This window comes from Papaver somniferum, chromosome 3 (assembly GCF_003573695.1).
Source record: "Papaver somniferum cultivar HN1 chromosome 3, ASM357369v1, whole genome shotgun sequence".
Lineage (NCBI taxonomy): Eukaryota > Viridiplantae > Streptophyta > Magnoliopsida > Ranunculales > Papaveraceae > Papaver > Papaver somniferum.
The window spans coordinates 85478618-85502812 of record NC_039360.1 but is presented as its reverse complement, the minus strand read 5'-3'; the positions used below and the strand labels follow the sequence as shown (position 1 = coordinate 85502812).

At 35.4% G+C, this 24195-nt stretch overlaps 3 protein-coding genes across 3 annotated transcripts; all 3 read left to right on the top strand.

Moving 5' to 3' along the window:
• The first annotated feature begins 11855 nt into the window (after positions 1-11855).
• On the top strand, positions 11856-13644 carry LOC113361432 (heterogeneous nuclear ribonucleoprotein 27C-like). The gene is made up of 2 exons (XM_026604681.1): positions 11856-12190; positions 12795-13644. The coding sequence occupies exon 2, from the start codon at positions 13018-13020 to the stop codon at positions 13507-13509; it is 492 nt and encodes a 163-aa protein (XP_026460466.1). The 5' UTR covers positions 11856-12190; positions 12795-13017; the 3' UTR covers positions 13510-13644.
• LOC113359697 (heterogeneous nuclear ribonucleoprotein 1-like) lies at positions 11972-12998 on the top strand. Its single transcript, XM_026603289.1, has 2 exons — positions 11972-12190; positions 12795-12998. The coding sequence occupies exons 1-2, from the start codon at positions 11972-11974 to the stop codon at positions 12996-12998; spliced, it is 423 nt and encodes a 140-aa protein (XP_026459074.1).
• Positions 13645-19388: 5744 nt separating the features above from the next.
• Positions 19389-20234, top strand: LOC113359696 (short-chain dehydrogenase cctT-like). Its single transcript, XM_026603288.1, has one exon. The coding sequence runs from the start codon at positions 19389-19391 to the stop codon at positions 20232-20234; it is 846 nt and encodes a 281-aa protein (XP_026459073.1).
• The last annotated feature ends 3961 nt before the right edge of the window (positions 20235-24195 follow it).

Here is a 24195-nt window from a genome sequence, read left to right as displayed (position 1 = left end):
TCGTATAGGTTAGCTTGAAAGTATTAGGATTTGAGACTTTACAAGTATTGTGAAGACTTGAAGATGTGAAGAATCAAGGAGTTACAACGACAACAATCATCCTTCCACTTGAAGTTCGTGATATTTGACTTAAACTATTTCATTCCCTAACGTATCTTTCAAGTCGTGCATATTGAAAACAAAACTGCGAAGCATATTTGAACTCTAGATAGACATAGTATTAAGGAACACAATACGAGGTTTATTGCTTAACCATTAAACATTGTAGATAAGACATCACCATAATCATTTGAATGCTATTGTGATTATGTATGGGTATGAGGTGAGGATTTCATCCTAGGGAACAATGTTTTACATGTGTTCTAAGGAAGTAAGTTCATAAACTTGTTTGTGAATCGAAAAGAAAATCGCCAGGCATTATTGGGATTGTTATTAATTGCATATCTTATGAACAACCAATATGTGTGATTGAGTATAACCGTTCACGAATTGTTTGTGTTCTTGGTAGAACTATTCACAAAGGCCTGACTTATGTATTGGTATGACTTTTATTAGTGAAACCGATCTTAAATAATCACTTGAGATGGTATGATCGGATTTGTGATTTTATGTCTGACCAAATATGGGAAAGGGGAACCGATCCTAGTAAGAGGTGTAATACATCACAAAGGGGAACCGATCCTTGTATGAGGTGCAACAAGGTTTATAGCAGAAAGGGGAACCGATCCTATGGACATGTGCAACACATATACGTTAGATACCATATATATGTGGGGAACCGATCCAGTACCTAGTCAACCGAATTTTGGAAAGCTAGTGTGACTATGCACAGTACTCACATGGAAGGTAGAACCGAAACTTGTTTTGGTAGAACTGTTAAACCCATGATTTGTGATTGAATGTTATTTGATCAATCGCATAATTCTTGAAAGTCAGATGAACTAATTCTAAACTTGTTTGGAAGTGTGGCAAATCGGTTTCAAGGTTGTAACTGTGAAAGAGAACTTACAAAGTTAAGATGTCGACTTACTTTGAACACGCTCTATGAATGTTTATTATTTAATTGTTCACAGTTATTCCTTAATATCTAAGGGAAGAGAATCCCAGGATCGAAACATAATTAAGTTAAGAATCTTTTAATTAAGGTATTTAACTTCATTTTTAGGAAAATAAGAATTAGTAATGTGCATTTACTAATTACAGATTTTCTCAGAGATTTCGATCATTACTTTTGGACAGAGCATTTACAGGAATTATGGAAACCGAATTTGTGCTTTAATAAATATCTTGAGAATATTTTCGGTTTTGGAAATTCCTTGGTGTCCAAACTTCCTTGTCTATAAATACTTGAAGTTTGCCTTTCTAGCAAACTAATCCTTGGTAACAACAAACTTCCTCTTTGTTGTGTTTTTACTGGTGTAGCCGCCTATTCGGAGAGGAGAGTAACCTAATTAGGCGAAATCTCTTACAACCTCTCAATTTAAAGTCTTCTTTGGGATTGAGAAGCTCTACGAGTACCGTTGGTGGGAAACTAGATAGTTGCAGTTTATCTTTTGTTTTCATTGATTTGATTGACTACCGGTGGTTGAACTTTGATTGCACCTAGTTTGTTTATGATTGAGAATCTTCTCTTTTGATATAAGATTCAGTCAAACTAGTTCAAAGTTTCGACAGGGATCTTTAGACTGTTGTTAGTCCTAAAGACGTTCTTGTGATAATCCATTGTTAAAAGACTCCTTTCTGTGCGTGATTGATCACAAGAGATTCAAGTGATTGTGTGCAGGTGTTTATTGATGATCTATGAAGATTTGAAGATGAAGAAGATATTGAAGATTTCTGATTTGTGGGTTCATAATCTTTGGTGTGCACAATACTTGTTTCGGTAAAAGAGGATCCAATTAATAATCGGTTTATCCTTGTGATAGATTGGATTGATTAATTGAGTAGATCGGTATCAACACAATTCTTTGGATTAATAGTGTTGTTGGCTTAATCTTAAACGATTACTTCGGTAATTGAACATAAGATAGATCTAAGGACCCGACGAAGGATTTTATGTTAAGATAAACAGAAGAGCCTTTATCCGACTCATATCACTTGGTTGAATAGAGTTGATACCAAATAGATTTGTTGTTCCTTTACTGTTTGGAATACGAACCAAAGGAATTGTTTCGAGTACGTGACTTATTCATAGGTCGAAGGCGTGGGAATACAGACGGAACTAGGTGAACAATAGGTTTAGTTGTTTGGTCTCAACTATACGAAGTTAGATGTAATTTTGTGTAGCGGCTTAATCCTGAGAGTATTCAATTCTGGACAAGGTCCCGGGGTTTTTCTGCATTTGCAGTTTCCTCGTTAACAAAATCTTGCTATGTTATTTACTTTATATTTCCGCATTATAATTATTTTATTATAATTAAAGTAAATCACACAAACATTAATTCCTATTTACTTGATAAGTGAATCCTATTGTGTTTGGTGGAGTCCGAACCTTTTTATCAAGTAACATACTTCTTTGTTGTATTATCTCGATCTCGCATCCATAGAAGATCACACGAAGTGTGAACCGATTAGTTGCATTGTCTCGACTCAGTCCATAGACAATCACTTTCGGAAAAAGGACTTATAGGTATGAAAAGTTTTAGCTTGAGGTATATTTTGGTACCCTCGCCTTTCAAGCGCAATTGTACCTTGAATTAGTGTGAGATTGAATGGGGTTCAACTACAGTCCAGATCGAAGTTAGTTTGTAGTAGGCTAGTGTCTGTAGTGGCTTAATGCAGTGTGTGTTCAATCTGGACTAGGTTCCGGGGTTTTTCTGCCTTTGCGATTTCCTCCTTAACAAAACTTCTGGTGTCTGTGTTATTTCTTTTCCGCATTATATTTTGTTATATAATTGAAATATCACAAGTTGTGTGCTAAATCCATCAATTGAAAAATCCAACCTTTGGTTGTTGATTGAAATTGATTGATACTTGAACATTGGTCTTTGGTACCGTTCAAGTTAATTTCTCTTGTGTTCAATTAGACTCGTATTCTATTTGTTTGAGTAAGTATTGAATCAAGAAATTGAGATATAACTCCTTGATATACTTTTTATTAAGATTGAGTTTGACTGTCTAGTTGATTCTCTTAAAAGTATATTGGAGTAAGTCCATACAAGTTGCTAAGCGAATTATTGGGTGAGGTTGTTAGACCCCCACTTTTTCAATTGGTATCAGAGTAGGCAAAAACGTTTTAAGACCTTATAAGTCTGTGTTTGTAGCGATCTGACTCTATGGACAGAAATTCTATCTCCATAACGTACCACCAGTCTTCTATGGCTCAAACTACTTATGGTGGAAAATCGTTATGCGTGCTTTTCTTCAAGCTCGTGATTTTCAAACATGGGTATGTGTTGTGAATGGCTATGATCCTCCGGTTAATACAGAAGGTGATGTATCTATACCTAAGGATATTGGTAGATATAGTCCAGAAGAAATCCTTGCTGCAAAGCAAAATTCTGACAGCTTAAATGCTATCATACATGCCATTACCCCAGATCTTCAGCATCATGTGACTACGTGTACAAAGTCTAAAGAAGTATGGGATATCTTAGAAACCGTATTTAAAGGGAATACATGTGAAAAACAAGATAGGCTTCAAAACCTAAATTATGACCGGGAAAACCTTCGTATGGAAGATGAAGATTTAATTGATGAGTTTAATCATAAAGTGTCTGAAATTGTTAATGCATCTTTTGCATTGGGTAAGACTATTCCTAAAAAGGACATTGTGATGAAGATTCTCAAATCTCTGCCATCCAGACACGATCCTAAGAAGCATGCCACCGTAGAAGGAAATAACCTTTATGAGCTTTCCAGAAATACCTTGATTGGAAAGTTAAAAATTCTTGATCTTAATCAAAACACAGTCGGGACATTTGCGTTCAATGTTGTGACCAATGCGAGTGAATCTTCTATCTTGTCTTGGGATGATGAATATTGTTCCAATCATGTTGATTTTGATAAATCACTGAAAACATAAAATATCAAGGATTTTGTAAAAATAAGCAAAATATGTGTTAAACGTCTCTGTCCAGTTAATGCTTCAGATGATTCAATACAAGAAAAATCTTTCCTGGTTGTCAACGTCTTGGATGCGTCTGATGTGTGCAATGAACTTTCATCTCTTGCAGCAGAAACCTCCGCCTACTTAATTTCTGATTCAAAATTTGAGTCTGATACAGAGATTTGTGAATTCTTGAATAAAAGTAGAGAGATTCACCAAGAAAATCTTCAATTAAAGGCTTCGTTGAAGAAACTTGAATCATTACTCCAAGTGAAACATCTTGAGATAGATTGTCTTAATGATGAATTCACCAGAACCATGTCTCTAAAGGAAAAAGAGATTAATACTCTTAAGAATGACCTGCAAAAGTTATCCGGAAGTTCTGACAAAATCTCAGCAATGTTATTTGGTCAGAAGTCCTTTGGAAACACAAATAGTTTGGGGTTTAAAATCAAAACTGTAAACACAAACAACTCTCTTGTTCCAACTAATGCTAGAACAGTGAACATTGAGTGTTGTGATAAACAGAAGGGAATTCAGCAGAACAAAAAATCTTTATTGATTTGTTCTTTCTGTAGAAAAGCAAATCATGTTCAAAGTATGTGTTGGAGATTCAAGAGGAACCACAAACGAATTGCAAAACTTCAAGAGAACATGCAGAGGATGAATCTGGCGTTGGATGATCAATAAGGTTTTCATAAAAAACCTTGAAATTCTAGATTCAGACGAGGTAAGAAATCTGTTTATACAACAAACCTTGATAATCCACTAGTTGGTAAAATATGTGAGCATTCGGCTCATTCCATCACTGTCTAATGCCAGTGACGTCCGTATCCTCATCTTTAGCTTGAGAAAATGAGGCTTGCATCAAAAGTGTCTCAAGTCCTTGTATTTGTGTATTCTTTTCTTATTTTTGATAAGAAAATATTCTCCTAATAATTTAGATAATGGATAACAAACCATGAAAGACTTTTTCAAAGTTCTTATAGGGTTTTGGTGACCATAAGTCTATTTATAATCATTTGTAATCAAGTCCTTTATTTTTTTTCCCTTGAAAGATACAGTTTCATGGCTCCTGTAACTATAAGTACCACAAAAAGGGATCCAGTCGAAGCAGTTAATGTGTATCTGTGTAAAGGAGTCACTTCCTCAAGGAAGACGAAAGAGAGATCTACAAATGATGGAGAAGGTTCTTCCTCTAACTGCCTATTGTCATTTTGTCACTTTGATAAGGACTCTAGAGGTATGGTGAAAGATTTCATCATCAAAAGAAATGACTTAAAATCTCAAATTGTTCGTCTTTAGAAAAGATAACTCACTATGAGTAAATGTTGTCTCTAACAAAGAACACCTTGCGTGAGCTAAAAAGAGAACTTAGTGAGTTGACTGATATTTCCGAAGATTCAGAGGAATTGAACGATCCCATAATCAATGGGTTTTTTAATAATGAGAAGGAATTCTCGGTAGATGCTATGCGAAAGCTCTTAGGAATATTCTTATGAGAATTTTATTCTTCTGTTTTTAGGAATAATAACTAGAGATTGGAATAGCCGTTATTGTGATTACACATAGCTATGTCCAACGATTTTCATCTTCAATGTTTTTAGATTAATTTGTTTAAATTCTAAAGTTTGTTTGGAAGATGATTTTTGCAGTATTCATCTTTATGGTTTTATATATTGCAAATTATTATGGGATATGTGTGTTTGCATCCGTGAACTATGAGTATCCCATACTTGTTCAAAAGTTATCTCTATTATGTCGGTATGAAAGTATTAATAAAAGATAGAATGAACTTTTTGACTTACAAAAGTTAAAGCCTTTTATGTCATTATGGAAATACTGATGGAAGAAAGGATGAACTTTTGTTTACAAAGATTAAGTCTATTATATGTCATTGTGCAAATAGTGATGAAAGATAGAATGAATCTTTGTATATTCCGTAGTATTGATCTTCCCTGATCCATATTTTTATATATATACTGTGTGGCTCCGTAAGGGTTCTTATGTTGAGCATTTCCGACTGAATTAATCATGGGTTCTCTTGTGGTTAATTTAATTGAGTATTTTTGATACAAATTCATATTCTTATGAGATTTACTATCCAAAGAAATCCTTCTTTTCTTGTGAACATAAGGTCACTCGGGATGACATTTTATGGGGGAGAGTTCTTAATTGAACTTGTGCTTAACTGCCAAATCTTTGTGAGGAGTGCGGCTGTGGAATATTGTAGGGGTTATCTTGTATCTTTATAAACTCCTCGATGAATGCATTTAGTTTCGGCTATATGATTGCATCTAAAACGTTTATATGTGCTTTATTTTGGTCATGAAATGTCTCTATGGAAATTTCATTAGGATCCCACTAGTTTTCGTACCTTTGCCAATTTTATTGACAAAAAGGGGGAGAATTAATGTGTAGTTCACACTACAAATACATATGGTTTTCGGATCATTATGTAAGGGGGAGTGGTTTCCATGTGAGATGGAGTATTGACCAAGGGGGAGTGATACATATCACCATAGTATTGTTTTCGAAGTTGTGATACAATTGAACTTTGATGTTGTGTAATGATACTATGACATTGTGTAACTTTTGTTTTCTCATTGTTATGGCTACGGATCTTCAACAACGATGATGTTGCATTGAATATCTTTGGAATCATTGGAGTACTTGGAAGTGACGAAGATTTCGAGTAATGTTGAAGAACCAAGGAGATGATGCATGTGGAAGAGAAGCTGCAAAGTTTATTTATTTTGTATTCCATATGTATTTATAGTTTTGTCACTAAAATGACAAAGGGGGAGATTTTTAGAGCATTGCTCGGTCGAACTCGCAAGCGTTGCTATCCCAAGCTTGTTTGTCACGTTTAGTTGCCAAAACTATAAGTCTTGATTTATAGTCTACTTATAGCTAAGTCTCGGACTAGGATAGAAAGTGTAGTTGAGGTCTAGACTCCACAACGTTCATCATACAAAGACGAAGAACTACTCAAGGAACTGATGGAACTTCATCGACTAAAAGTTATGTGGAGACTTGAACTTATCTATCACTCAAAAGTCTATCTACTCTATCTCCTATCTTGAGACAAAAGTCATATTGCTATATAAACTTCGATTATACATATTTGATATTTCGAGCCGAGATTATCTCCCTTATCTATTTCTCGAAATATGTGTTGGTAAACTTTCCCTTTGGCCAAGTTCATCTTTAGAAGTGACAAAAGTCATGTTGATTGTTTCAATCTTTTGAAAATGGCTTTGATGAAAATGGAGTGTGAATAACCTCTATATAACATCCTCTAAGAATGTTTCAATGATTGAAATAGAGAGTTTAGAATGTGTAACCATCTTTAGATATAAGCATATAGTGTGTTCGCACATTAGTGTATAAGTCCAAAACCGGGAACCAAATGTATGCATACTTGTGTGTGTACTAAATGGTTGATGGAGACTGGGTAAGTATGCGTACCCGTACGCATACTGGCGGAAGTTCACGACCGTGAATTTCTGCTGAGTTTGGAATTCAAAACCAACTCAATCAGGTTACCAAAGTATGCGTACCCGTACGCATACTAGCGGAAAGTTCACGTCCGTGAATTTCTGCCGAGTTTGAAAACCAAACAAACTTAAATCTGGTTACTTAAGTACGCATACCCGTACACATACCTAAGTTTTTTACTTTTTAAAATTGACTTGTCATAAACTAAAACATTTATATAATAAGGAATGTAATTTGCAAACCGTGTCTATAATGTTCATGAATCGATTCGAGTGAATCAAAAACGATTTTGCTTCGATTGTGTCATGTATGCTTCTATAAGATCTAAGCAATTGAAGAACTCTCTAACTAGTTCTTTTGAGTCATTTGAACTAGTTACGGTGAAGATGAATATGGTTGATATGAAAGTGCTCATATGGCTAACCATTTGGTTAACTACTGTTGAACCAACTAGGTGTACACGTTTAGGTACGGTTACACAAACCTAAATGAACGTGCATTTCATTTGTGCATAACAAGCTAAGAGTCGATCTAATGGTTGAAATATATTAGCTTGAATCTAATCAGTTTTTCATCTAACGGTGAATATTGAATGCTTTGTTACCAAGGTAGCATTGATTGCAAACCATGATTTGAAGACTATATAAAGGAAAACTCTAGCAATTGGGAAATCTAATCCCCACACCTCCTGTGTGATATTAGTTGTATAAGATAGACTCGATTCTTCTTTAACCTTAGGTTTCTATCGAGATCATGTAGGTTAACGACTTGAAGACTTCATTGGGATTATGAAGCCAGACCCAATTATTTTCTCTGTAGTTGCGTGATCTGATCTTGTTGTTTCTATCGTATTGAGTATAATTGTAAAATTGGCTCGAGATCAATTTCTCCGATAGGAAAGATAGAAAAGTAGTCACAAACATCTTCATCTCATCGTTTGTGATTCCGCAATATCTTGTTTCGCTAGTCGATTAAGATTATTGTGAGGTGATTGATAATTCTAGGCTGTTCTTCGGGAATATAAGTCCGGGTTATCGATTGGTTCATGTTCACCTTGATTTATCAAAAGACGGAACACAACTCGTAGGTATTTCTGTGGGATACAAATTATCTATTCCTGTAGACTTTTTTGTGTGATACAGATTTGTTTATTAAAGTCTTCGACTTTAGTTCGTAGCAACTCTTAGTTGTGGGTGAGATCAGCTAAGGGAATCAAGTGTGTAGTATCCTGCTGGGATCAGAGATGTTAGGAGCGCAACTGTACCTTAAATCAGTGTGAGATTGATTGGGGATTAACTATAGTCCAGACCGAAGTTAGTTTCTAGTAGGCTAGTGTTTGTAGCGGCTTCATACAATGTGTGTTCAATCTGGACTAGGTCCCGAGGTTTTTCTGCATTTGTGATTTCCTCGTTAACAAAACTTCTGGTGTCTGTGTTATTTATTTTCTGCATTATATTTTGTTATATAATTGAAATATCACAGGTTGTGCGTTAAATTGATCAATTGGTAAATCCAACCTTTGGTTGTTGATTGAAATTGATTGATACTTGAACATTGGTCTTTGACACCATTCAAGTTAATTTATCATGTGTTCAATTAGACTCGCAGATTTCTATTTGCTTGAGTAAGTATTGAATCGAGAAATTGAGATAAAACTCCTTGATATACTTTTTATTAAGATTGAGTCTGACTGTCTAGTTGATTCTCTTAAAAGTATATTTAGTCCATACAAATTGATAAGCGAATGATTGAGTGAGGTTGTTAGACCCTCACTTTTTCAATAATGCCACGATTTGCAAACAAGTTCACATACCTTATTTCATTAAAGTTCTAGTGACTTTAGTTCACAAACGAACCTGAGTTCATGAGTATGAATTTCATATTTACTGATTTTAGAACCTAACCATTGTGTTCGCAAACAGAGTACGCGAACCACAATTCCGGACTTTGGCCTTGTCGTGCCGTTCGCAAACAGAGTACGCGAACTACAGCTCCGGACCTTTTGACAGGTAAACCCGTTCGCAAATATAGTTCGCAAACAAGAGTTCCGGACCTGAATTAGAGCTGCACATTTAGCATACAAAGTATACAACCTGTGTTATATCCAGACATTGGTAGTAGTTACAAACTCTCATTTAATCATTGAAACATCCTTAGAAGACAACAATGGTAATCTTACACATACCACTAGCTTCAAGTAATTTTCAAGTGATTAATCGATCAATACGAACCTTTCCAAGTTAACATCAAATGATTGTCTCACACAAATCATTTAAGATGTTCAAGGTAATTTTCACATGATCATCTTGACTTAATATTTAGTTTCAAACAAATAAATTGTTTCCAACTAAACTCGTCTAGTAGATGATGAACTTTATCTAAAGCTAAAAGCTTCCAACACGTATTTCAAAAAATATATAAACGAGATATACTCGGCTCGAAATTTCAACTGTGTGTAATGTAAAATTCTATAGCTATACGACTTAGACTCTTTTAGAAGATAGAATATAATAGATTTCTGAGTGATAGATAAGTTTTAATCTCCACATACCTTTCCTTGATGAAGTTCCTCCAAGCTCTTCAGTAGATCTTCTTCTTCATTTGGTGAACGCCGTGAAGTCTAAAGCTCAACTAGACATTTCTATCCTAATCTGAGACATAGCTATAAGTAGACTAGAAATCAAGAATATAGTTTTGATCAACAAAACTTGACAAACAGGCTTGAGATATCAATGTTTGCGAGTTCGACCGAGTTGTGCTCTAAAGCTACAACTCTCATAAACACTTCTAAGACAACTTTGATCACTAAATCACTTTATGTTTGTGTGCCCATGTTGAATGCAAGATATCATCAGCTGGAGATTCAACATAAAACACTTGTTTCTTGATGACGTGAAGACTCAGAGACATCTCTTTGTGCACTATCGTCACTCATCTCAACCAAAATCCTTTGCCTCAAAACTTTTCGTTCTGATCTCACCCAAATGATAATGATTTATACTAATCATTATCTAACTAATCTACTAACTTAGCGAATTATAATTAACCACTGAACATGACTAGTGAGGGGTAAATTAAAAATTATATAAATTAACTGGATAAAGGGCGACTCTTATCTAATATTTAAATCCATATTTTGTCTTATTATCATATTCTCTAATTAATCTAAATATCCCTCAATTACGCGTCAACATTTGAGCAATGAACTAACATTCATAGCTGAAATATATGAAAGCATCATTTTCATATATGCAATTTAAGTACAATGAACGACATACTCCATAAGTAACATGCTCGACCCAGTTATGCTATGTGCTCCGTACTCTATAACTTGCTCAACCCAATTTGTTTACTATGTCTTTCTTTTTCTTTTTCCCATCTTTGTAAGGGAGGAATTTTCGTCTTCAAAGGAAAACAATTGTTGTAATATGCCAGGAAAACAATAATATGCTAGGGAAGATGAAGGCACCGACGATCATGCCCCTTTAGAGGAAATCTTCAATGTATGCTGCACTTCAGTTGCTTAAATCTTAGTTCCACACCAATGTTGCACCTCTTGTAGTAAATAGAATGCACATAACGTCTCTGTAATTTGATACAGGTTGAATTCTTCACGTTTAGGTAAGACCATCTAGATATTTATTTATACAAAAAGAGAATGTAATAAGCGTGCAAAACTTAAAATGTACATAATGTATAAATAAAAATTGATCTCGTATCACCTTATTGAACAACTTGATTAATATTCAAAGTTTACTAAAAACGGTATTACTACATAGTAAACAGCCAACCATATCCCACTATCTGTTCCATGCATTAATAACGTGTTTGGATACCAAAAGTAGAATTGTTTTTGTCTCTTCAAAAGCAAAAGTTAGAAACATAAGTCAGAAACAAAATTATTTTGCTTCACAAAAAACTAACTTTTCTGCTCCTAAAAATCGTTCTGAATTTTTTTTGCCAAGCTAATTTCTGATTTTTCGACTTAGAAATCGAAAAACAACTTATTCCGAGTTAACATCCAAACACCCTATAGTGGAGAGTCGGAACAGTTGAACTATCGTTTTCTCTGTAGTCCTAAAGTTCGGAACTGAGTATATTTTGAGCAGTCATATGACTCATCACCAACGCCAAAACCGCATTATGGGTATTTTTGGTATAATTGATTAAGAAGTTAATTAGGGTAAAAACACTAGTAAGACGCGACGCGATATTACCTAACCTAATTTACCAAATTTACTGTATTAAGTTTCCTTAAACCACTCAAACTCTATTCAAGCCCTTTCCTGTTTATATATATCTTTACTTCTCTTCCAATTCTTTTCATCTTCTTCTCTGTGTATGGATGTTCAATTCTCTCATTACAGGGTTCGTTGTTCTCACTAAAAGTTTAGGGTTTTTTCGTTTTCGTTCAATTGCATTATGGGTTTTGAGAGAAAAGTGTTTGTTGGAGGACTTCCATGGGCGGTAACTGAAGATATTCTGACTGATTACTTCAGTAAGTTTGGAGAGGTTGTTGAATCTACCATAGTAAGAGATAAAGTCACCAGAAACATCAAAGGGTTTGGGTTTATTCTTTTCTCGGATTCATCTTCTGTTGATAAAGCTCTTGAAGAAAATCACACCATACTTGGAAGAGTGGTTAGTTTAACAATACCCATCTTTCCGTTTACATCTTTAATTTAGTATTGCTTGTTTTTTCTGAATTCATATTGCTAGTTCTTGTTTTTTCTTAGTCTCGCATAATCTAGGTTTAATCTGTAGTTTGGGTGTTTATTTGATTTAGACACAACCTAATAATAAGTAAAAAAAATTCAGGTCTTTTTGTTTTGTGTTGCCTAAAATTTGTATTACAAAAGAGACATTAGGTCTCTAGATAAGCTTTTGTTATCTCTTGAAATATTAGGTCTCCAGATAAGTAAATTTGACAAAATTTAAATTCTTAAGTATCCACAGCCACAGGAGGGTTCTGAAATATGCGATTGTTTTTGTGTTCATTCCATTCCTAGGAAGTGTACCGAGAACCCATAATTTGTTGTTTTGGGGGGGAATTATGGGTGGTGGGAGGGGGATTTTATGGCTTCAAGAGGTGTAAGAATCATCAGTTACCATTAACCACTATATGTTTGGGGGGTCTTGCACTAGTAATTTGAAAAGATAAGCTATTGATTTTGTTTGACAAGATTTTTTTTCCTTTATATGTTTATGGAGTTTTTTTGTTTGTTTTCTTTTTGGTGTTTAATAGGTAGATGTGAAAAGAGCATTACCAAGAACTGAACAGCAACTCGACCGTTCATATCAAACCCATGGTAACAGTTCAAACAACAGTATTAGTGTGAGTGATGATGTCCATAACAATGACTGGTTTAAGACTAAGAAGATATTTGTAGGTGGACTGTCTACTATAACTAAAGAAGAACTGAGTAGTTTTTTTTGGAAAATTTGGTAATATCACCGATGTTGTCGTGATGTATGATAAGTTTACACAGAGAGCTAGAGGTTTTGGGTTTATTACTTTTGAGTCGGAAGAATCTGTAGAGAAAGTCATGCAGCAGAATCACTATGAAATGAATGATGTATCAGTGGAGGTCAAAAGAGCTATACCTAGAGATGGGAACAATAATAGTCATCACTCGGGTAATGGTTTTGGCAGTCTTGATGGAAGAGGATATCGTCACGATAGTAATGCATGGGCTGGTCATCACTTTAGTACTGGTCCTAATCACTTCAGTTCTTACCCGCCGTATGTTCCTTTTTATCCCCCTACTGGTGCTAACCCTATGTTTTTGCCTGGATACGGTATGGTTCCGCTGAATCGTTTTGGAGGTGCAATGCCATACTACAACGGGTGCAACTATCCCAGCTACGTGAATGATGCAAGAGTTGGTGTGAATCAGGTTACTGACAGGACTGATGGATCGGCTGTGAATGACGAACAAAATGGAGGTAACATCGAGTAATACAGTTTTAACTCTCTTGACATAACTAACTTTTAATCAAAGTTGAGTTAGATTTTCTTTTCCGCTTATCCGCGACTATGGAGGATAGTGATCTTCTTTGTAAAGAAGTTTATTTATATAATTTTGCAAATTGGATCTTATTATTTATGTCTATTATATCATTGGTGGCATAATAAGTACATGGTTATAGATATTGTCTGAAATAACCCTTAGAAATCTTAAATTTGGCAGTATGCACCGTTGTTTGTCTCTTCCTCTTTAGTCTTTAGAGAGCATTTTTGGTTCTGATTGAATAATGGTGAATTCTTGTTGGGTAATTAATTTTGGGCTTGCATTTGTGAATGGGTTATATAGTCTTGAAAAGAATACAACCCTCAAGGCCTCAACCCTTCATCTAAAATCTAATTGCTGTTTATCAGTTGTTTGTTTTGGTTATTGTGTTTTTACCGTAGTCTAGTCTGCAAGAAAATGGATGTCAGGAATGAAGCAGCTGTAATCTGTAACTTACAAGTAGTCTGGTTTGCTTGTAGATGGGTTCCTTTATTTACTGGCAACTTGACTGAGTTAGCATATGCTGCTAGATACTATGAAGTGGTTTGTCGGAATTCTCTCATGCCTTTGTTTCCAACCCCTTAAAGATTGGGCTGGCTGAGTTTATATTTTCTCACTGGAGCTGTAAAACTCCTAGAGGACCCATTAAAAGTGTTCCCGTCTGAGAGACATCCTTAATAATAATGGGCATAACCAAACATCAAGAACAATATTCTCCTCGAACCAAAAAATGTGAAAGAAACAGGTATCGCATTGGCACTAGTGTATGTATGATGTCAAAGCCTGATATACGTGATTAAATTAGAGAATTTCTCTTATGTATGTTGATAGGTTGCTGTACTTAGAGAAATTAAATAGGTTAGATGAACATCTTTTTCTTAACCTTGTTAGTAGTAAAGTCAAAAGATGCATGGGCCTCTGTTTTGTACTCTCAATATGGATCCCTTAAATGAAAATTGATGGAACAAAAAAAAAAAAAAAAAAAAAAAAAAATTAAAGAGGAAAGCAATTGAATTGTTTTTTTCAGGGTCTTGTTGTGGTCACATACAAATTTAAGACGAAATAAGAGTAGAGGCTTTGAATTCCTCTTACTACCCACCACCACCACCTAAAAATGTTCAATTTGTAGCAAACAAATGTCCTCCTTTTCAAATCCCTACTCTTTGTTGGATACAAAATTTGTGAAAGACATTAAGGAAGAAGATTAGGGGGTATTGTTTCTTCTTCCTTTTTGCATTTTCTTTGGTTTCTTTATCTAATTGGGAGAAAAATCCAATGTGGGCTAGATTTAGAAGTAGAAATTGAAGTGACATTACATCCATTTATTTGTATTACTAGTGCAGTTAATAGTCTTAAGAGGAGAAAAAGCTTGTTGCAGGAGGGCTGCTTTAATGGAGGATGGATGGAAACTTTAAAAGTAAAGAATGTCATGTGAGCTATCAATCTATGTATCTGTGGGCATTTTCTTTTGCTCTAGGGACATAAGACAGGCAGACTATACATCATCTTAATAACACTACTACTACTACTGTAACTTCTCTTGTCACTCTCAAAATTAGTTGCTATCACTATTCTTATAGCTGCTGACCTCTCCTACTGTTGTCTATGATCTTGCATTAGATTTTGTTTGGATTTTGTGTGAGTTCACACGTGATGCTCCTTGAAAATTATCACCTATACAAAATTAACAGCATTCATTCACTCTCGTACTCTTATCTAGTCTATAGTTTGTAGCTTCAACTAATTTTTCCATCATTAAAATTTGGGATAAACAACAACAACAACACGGAGATGTTTTCTGTACCAGGGGGGAGGAATGGAATTTTTATCGAGTTACTACGCTCCAAAATTAACCACAACTGTGTAGTCATATATATTTTTGTCTTACGTGTGGAATTTTTTTTTGTTTTGAGAAGTCCAGCAAGCTTCATTAGAGCTGTAAAGTGTAACTAAATTGATATCATTGTTTTGACAAATTATCTCATTTTTTGACCAACCTTAGAAACAAATGTGATATGATGTCACGACGAGTGAATGAATTTGGTTAATCATCATCTTATTATTATAAAGGGTGCAGCTAGCTAGCTATAACTTAGGTAGGTTTTAAAGACTCTTAAACCCCGTCCAGTTTGACTTCGTTTGACTCATCACTTGCCGGAGAGTCTGGACTCTGGAGCATGTCTATGTTTGTTAAATGCGAAGTCAGATGTTTAACCAGTTTCTTCATTCTTTATTTTTGGGACTGATTTGGTGTCTCTGGAGACTTGACTCTCGAGTCCTGCATTTATATTGTTGTTCGCACAATAATTGCATTGTAGATGCCCCTCGCCAAAATTATGAATTTCAGGTTCAATGCGGCTTGTTCGTGGTGCTTGTCAACCATTTTGCCATTATGAAAGCTTCTAATAAGTGTTTATTCATGAATGAAGCTCGCGGCAACTCTAACACCTTGTTTGTTTGCAGCTGACTCGGTGTCTGGGTCTGAGACAACTCCTGATTCGCACCGAGTCAGCAGTCAGACTGTTTGTTTTCTACTTTGAGTCAGATCTAATCTCTGATTCGGACCTATACCGATAAACTTGATCAAGTTAAGGGACATTTTTTTTGGTACCACGTATACTGCTAGACTTTAAGGTTGATTCTAATGTGATGATAGGAAGATAATACAATTCGGCACCAAAGATGCCTGCCGGTGGTGGTCCAGAAAACAATTATAAACTGGATATGAGATACTTGAGTTTCAGATAGTTTTATGTACTCGAGAGTCAATAATAGAGAAGAACATATAACAACGGGAAACAAGCCAATGAGATTGTTTCATGAACCATGGTTCTGCTGGACCATCTGGTCTGTAAATTCAGTTCAGTTTCAACCAATTTGAATGGTTGGGGGGGGGGGGGGGGGGGGGACTTGATGAATTCTGAATCCCAAGAAACAGAGGTACTTAACGGGTAATATATATAGTACATATGAAAAAGTTTAAATGGAAAATTTTAACTCATAGTATTTTTACCACTTGAGGTAAGTAGTTGGGGTTAAACTTTAACCACTTAAAAGCATTAGGTGTTGAGGTACACATAGTATTAATGGTTTGCTGGAAATTTCACCCATCTTCTCTTCAATTCAGTAGTGGTCCCCTTTGCACAAACAAAAAAAAAACAAACAAATTTCTTGTACTAATCGATTTTGTGAGTGAATTTCAAGATCACATTAACACAAACTTAAGTCTCCAAGCTAAAGTACACTTAGATGGTGAGAATGAGATTGAGATCATTGTCCTAAAGATTATTAAGTGAGATACATGCTTTGGAAACCTATTTGAAGAAAAAAATTGAGCCCTAAAGGTAGTTGGAACTTGCCAATGTCATTGTATGGCAGTGGTAAATTTAATGAATAATGACGCTAGTGATTTGAGTTCGAAACTCGTCGACGTCAGAATTTTTGCCGATTAGAAAAAGGAAAAAGAAAACAGGTAGTTGGCGCTTAATCGCGTTGAATCACAATTTTACTTCGGAAAAGACATCATAGGCGAAATTAATCTTTTTCTTTAACCTGGGTAAAGTAAAAAAAAAATATTTTTCACCTCATCCTCTCCATAGAATCCCTAGCGGGAATGAGACTTTTGATTTTGGATTAATGAGTTGACGGACATATTTCATATTTCATTTGTTAGTGTTTTGGTTGTGTCATTATAATGTATGTACTTTGTATTGAAAAGGACTAAACCAATAAGGCCTGTTCCCATAAATTGTAGCCTTATCCTTGTTTTGTCTCCTTAGAAGAAGAATAACAAATATCTTGAAATTTTTTTAGATTTTTGCCTTTAATTTGAATTTATTTTTCTTGGTGATGTTAAGTACCTTCACTTTAAATCTCCCTCTCAGACTCGGTATACGTACACTATAGGATAGCAATATAGTTGGTGAATGGACAACGTTGAATTGTCACGTTTCATACTCACATATATGGAAAGCTAGGGTTGCATATGGACCACTTGACTAACGTAACATTTCTTGTCTTAAAAACATACAGCACTTTGTTCTCCAAAGACATGAGCATATGGAATTTTTGGGTACTGGACCACCTGTGCTATGCATGGCTCTGAATGCCGTTAACTTAATAAGAATCGTGATTTTGGGCATACTGAAATCTTATTAGGCATACAAAACAATAATCCTAACTTGGATGACCTTATATCCTATGGGTAGTTCAATTACCTTTATATCCTTAATACAAAAATCAAAAATCAGTTTTCTAAAATATCAAAATCAGTTTCCCTTAACATCTCTTCTTCTTCCTCCTCTAGCCGAACTCTTCTCCTCCCGCGAAAAAAAAAAATTCATCACCGTGATTAATTGTCAATTCGTAAAAATTTGATCGTCAATTAAACTCAACTATATAATGACTCGGACAAAAAAAGCAGGGACTAGGCAAACCAAATCGTCTTATAATCCATCAATTGAAGAAGAAGAACCAATTGAAGATGAAGGTGTAGAAACTGAAAATCAACCACCAATTGAACCAGAAATTGAACCAACTGCATCTCCAACTCCGGAAATGAGGATAAGAAAGTAAGTTTACAAACCCAATCTCCTATTTGTTGTTTTTCATCGATTAAATGACAGTTATGGTGTTGGGTTCGGCTCAAAATTGAGCTGCGTTTTTAGCCGAACTGTTCTTCACAAAAGCTTCATGTAAATGTATATGAACAGTTCGGCATGAAATTTCAAGACGAACCTAGTCACAGATAGAGATGCATAGGGGTTCGGCGTATTCGATAATCATAATATGTGTCGAACCTAGCACATTTACGAGGTTCGGCTATTACGATATTCACATTATGTGTCGAACCAATACGAAATTCTTACCCCAACAATTATCACATTTACGAGGTTCGGCTTATATAATACTTATGTAAATAGCCGAACCATGTACTACCAAAAGGTTCGGCGCTTACGATTTTCTCAACATAAGCCGAACCTCATGTAATTTTTCGTCCAGATCACACAGGATTAGGTTCGGCTCATTATGACATTTTTAAACAAGCCGAACTAGTTGGTTCGGCTCATAATAATAACACTTTCAGCTTGCCGAACTGTTCATTAGTTGTCAATATCCAGGTGGGTTCGGCTGATATATTAAGCCGAACATATTCCAGACTCGTCGAACCTTAGTGAAAAAACACAAACTTTTTATGATTTTAAGCTACAAAAGTGAAATTAAACATTAGATAGAAGTGTACCCTCCTCATCCATTGAATCAATTACAAGCTTTTTTCTCATTTTCCCCTTCTCCTTCTCAAAAAAATCTAACTTTTTTTTTCTTACTCAAAAATTTTCATCCACACAAATTTATAACTAAATAATCTTAAAACTAATCAGTAATCACTAATCAGAATTATTTTAACTAATCATTAGTATTAACACTAATCCTAAAAAGGAAGATTTGTCATTAAAAAAAATTTGGTTAAGGGGACTTCCAATTTTGTTATTTCACATCCTTTTTTGTCTTTATTATGTATGCCCAAAATCATGATTCCTTAATAATGCCAATTAAATGGTTCTTAATTATTATGGGGAAAATCTAAAGCCGGTCATTCAAAGCCGGCTTGACGTTGATGATCTTAGAAGTAAAAACAAAAGCTAGCCCTATCCTTGGCCGGCTTGATTGTTGATCTAGTCTAGCATATTCTTCCCGCAAAAGACGTACCAGAAGGCATATTCTATAAACCACCATGACGGATTTAACAGAGATGCTTCTAGTTTATAAAGGCTTCTTGCATTAGCTGCGAAACAGAAAAGTACCGTAATGGGTAGGATTTAAACAAAATGGGTGATCAAAAAGTTGTGTTAATCACCGGCTGCGCAAAAGGTGGTATAGGTTATGAATATTGTAAAGCGTTTGCCGAACAAAAATGTCATGTTTTTGCTACTGATATTCCGAGCCGAATTCACGAACTGTCGGACCTCCCAAAAGAAAACGTCGAATCATTAGAGCTCGATGTAACTTCAGATGAGAGTGTAAAATCAGCAGTAGCAGAAGTTATAAAGAAATGCGGTAAAATAGATTTACTCGTCAATAATGCTGGTATAGGAAGTACTGGTCCGTTAGCAGAGCTTCCGTTGGAGATTGTTAGAAAAGCTTACGAAGTGAACGCATTAGGGCAGTTAAGGATGGCTCAACATGTTGTACCTCACATGGCTTCGAGGGGTTGCGGTTGCATAGTAAATACAGGAAGTGTGGTAGGGGAAGTACCAACTCCATGGGCTGGTTCTTATTGTTCTTCAAAAGCTAGCGTCCATGCAATGTCGGATACTTTACGTGTGGAATTAAAACCATTTGGAATCGATGTAATACTGGTCGTTCCTGGTGCCATCCGTTCGAATTTAGGGCAGGCAAATGTAGAAAGATTGAAGGGTTATGAATGGAAACTATACAAGGAATTCAAAGATGACATAGTTGAACGAGCAAAGGCTTCTCAGACCGGGAAAGCCACTGATGCAACATTTTTTGCACGACATGTTGTGAAGAAGGTATCGAGTCCTAAACCGCCAAAGCAAATAGTGTTTGGACATATGACTTGTTTGTTTGCTTTGCTTTCTTGGTCACCTCTGTGGGTTCGAGATCAATTCTTTTCGAATCGGTTTAACCTAAACAAGAAGTCGAAGCTCTAAGTTACAATGCATGTTCCTTTTTTATTTATGTATTTTGATTGATCAGTGATCAAATCTTCTACGATAAATCCAGTCAACGTACTTTGACTTAGTCAAACTTGTTGAAACGTTTTACTCATCTGTTAGTGATAATGGGGTTGAGATCAAAGAGAGATTATTTATGAAAAGCAAACACAAAGGAGATGGTAAACAGTAAAAAGCTAAGGCAAAAACAAAACCCACTCCCCATCTGCTTGCCACTAAAAGGTCGATGAAAATGAAAGGGAGAATGTGGCAGGAAAAAACAAAGGACTCGCTTAAGGCCATGCATTATTCCTCCTCTATTAAAAGCTATCGGAGTTGCAGTAGTGGTTGATGGATTTTACTCATCATTACTACAATCAAAAGAAAAACCCCATTCCCTCTCCTTCGTACTACAAACTCCTCTCTTTTTTCAAACCCAAATAATTCACTCAAGAAAATCTGTCTCCATGATGAAAATCCCCCCATCTTCATGCACATTTGCATGCAACAATTAGTAGAGGAAAAAAAGGAGATAACGGAATCCATTTTGAATCATCACACAATAAAGCTTGACACCACCACCACCACTGCAAACACACATGACAAAAGATGAAAAATTGTAAATGACTTACAGATGTTTTTCATTACATGAATATCTAGTTTGATAATTAAATTTCTACTTAGTCGCATTACAATTGTCCACAATCCACATATTAGTGTGTAGGGTTTTATGTAATAAATTTACGTCTCATCACAAAAAGCTTGTTTCTAGGGGGCCATTTCCTCATCATTCTTGGAATATTTTCAGTTTAATAGAGAGACCCACTTCTCACTTTTTGTATAGAACAGCAGGCATTGAGTGTTGACTACATCCAAAGCTCCATTACGAACTAAAGAGAATATAGAGATCTGGAACATGAGAAAAGAAAAACATTGATTTTGGATTTTATTATGTTTTTTTTAACTATAATGGTGAAATAAGTGGAACTTCTATTCTTTTTGTTCTTCTTTTCCAATTTCAATATTGCTTTTCCCATTTCTTGTTTGTGCATTTGAAAAGTTGGATTATGGTGATTTGTGAATATGTTTGCACTATTATTTTGATGGACTAAACTATTTATTGAATGACCTGTTAAGGCAGAAACTGTTGTGCAATTAGCTTAATTAGTTAGTAGTAACAAGAGCCACACTCACACCAAATGACCAACAATATAACCCACTTTCTGTTAATTTACTCTTGAAATAAGAGAAAACATAATCACTTTTAAGACACTTAAGAGCTAGCACTATGGAGGGGTTCACTATCCCTCAATTTCCCTCAAAAATCAAAAAATCCAACCCCTATGGTTTCCCAAATCCCTACTCATGTAGGGATATCACCCTCCATCCCTACATGGATGATCACATCTGATCACGATTGTAGGGAAGGAAAATCACACGGCTACTGAGTTGCCGTGTGAAATTCTGCTTTACGGAAACTCAGTAGCCGTAACATTTTGCACGGCAACTCAGTAGCCGTTTCGTAAAATTATTTGTTTGACCTTTTCTCGCTGACACCTCTCTCACACCCGATCCTAACCATCCATCATCAATAACGGTTCTATCTTCTCCACCGTCGGATCCCAACGGTCATTTTTTCAAAATCCTCTATAAATACCACTCTAATTCTCTACTCAAACCACACCAAATCAATTTCTTCTTCTCACATCAATTGATTTCTTCACTACAAATTTCTTCTTCTTACATCAATCTCTCCAATTTACTTTTTGTTTACGTAATAGATTTAAATTTTCTTTTGCTCAATAATGTCGGAGACTCAGACGCAAAAAAGGAAACTTAGAAAGAGATTTAGTACTTTGGAAGATCATCACATTCATACTGAGTACATTGGTCTCGGTTATAACAGTTATGAAGATAAGAAAGAGTTTTGGGAAATCCTTTTTAAAAAAATTGTGGAAGCTTGTGGTGGGAATAAACTAGAACGTACTGTAGAAAGCGTTCGTAATCGGTTTAGCAAAATCAAGACTGAAGTGGATAAGTTTTCCGATTGTGTTGCAAGAGCTAATATAAGTAATCCAGGCTTGGACTCTATTAACCAGGTATGTTATTTAACTATGTTCCATTATAGTTGTTGTATATGTGGTTTCTAAATAGTTTAATTTATGCGTATCTTATTTATGGTTTGTTTACATTATTGTAGATGTTAATTGCGAAAAGCTTACATTTTGAAATATACAAAAAAAACTTTGAGCGAGATGTCGAGTATGAACTGCTTAAAGATGTTCAAGATGTACAAGTGGGTGTAGCTGAAGATATGGACCAAGATTCTAATCCTCCGTCATCTCAAGTTCATGGAAATTTCTCTAATACGTTTAGTTCACCAAACCCATTTTCCCAAAATCCAAGTACAAGCCAACTCATCGAGACTCCATTCGCAAATCAATTTCAAAACCCTTATAATGTCCCTAGCGGTGTCCCTATTCCTTTAGGATATACCCCTGGTACGAACCCAAGTCTAATACCTGGAACGTCGTCAAGTGGATTAACAGGAGATAAACGCGTTTCTAGAGTAGCGAAAAAAGCCCTTATCAATAAATGGGTCAAGCAAACCTGCCACACCTTCCTCCCAAGACTCCCAGATGAGCGACGCGGGCAATAAACTTGTTGATTTTCTAAAAGAATCACGAATGACAGTCGCACCTCGTCAGGAACAACAAAACCAAATTATGGAAAAGTTGCTAGAGACAACACAACAACAAATTGAAGCTGCTCGAGAGAAAGAAGAAAGGGAAATAATGCAATTGGATCTCGAAAAGATGGCTCCAAATGCAAGAAAGTACTTTGAATTAAAACAGAATGCCATATTCAGGCAGATGGAGAGGCAAGGGAACACCAATTTGTTTTTTTAATAGCTTAGTTTAAATGTTTTTTCTTTTAAGTCAAACCGTGTTTCAGTTCCGGTAATGTAATTTCCTTTTCAGCAACATTAATTTATATATTTCTAATTACGATAATTTGAATTATATTTTGTTATACCCACGGATCTTTAGTAACAGCTAGTTTCCAACGACCACTTTGAATGCATATTATAAATTGACAGAAAGTTCCTCAACACAAACAATCCAAAATAATTGGCATTAGTATCATTTGTGTCTCATTATTTTTGGTTTCCATAGCTAACATGGTAATGGTTGGATATACCGTCGAAGAAGATGTTGCAATCACCATAGCGTTTGTAAATGCTGCTACTCTGCCTACTGAAGATATTCAAAACCTCTCCGCCCATGAACAATGGACGCTGGTGTTTGACGGATTTGTACAAGCGATTGGAAACGTTAATAACCGAACAAAAAGACAAGTTCAACAACGTCTATCTCACACTGATATAATGGTTCGTAAGTACGTTGCAATTCAAAAAAGGATTCATGGTTACGCCACACAACACATGACAGTTGCGATTACTGTAGGTCATCAAAAATGGTTATGATATTTGAAATGTTGTTTGCTTATACACACTAACCTATTGGTTTATTTTTGTTTTGCGTAGGAGGAAATGGCCAAATTTGTGTACCAACTAGATACTCGTACAGAATTTACATGTTTTGAGTGCTACTTAATCTTTAAAGCTCACCTGGGTCACTGGGATTATTACAATCCAGAAATGAATCTCGGCGGTCCTCCAGAAGACGGTCCAGACGAATAGTATATGCAGTTGTTGTTTAAGATTTTGTAACGACTACTTTATACGGCTATTTTCAAATGACTATATCGCGCAACAACTATTTTTTAACGGGTAGTCAGCGGCTACTTTGTAACGACTACTTTATAACGGCTACTTTATAACAATTTATTTTGACGGATATTATAAATTGTGTTATCTTTCTTGCAGAACTTCTCACATATTTCAATACCTCTCATAAATTTTAATACGAACACATCCATGGGATCATTTGATTCA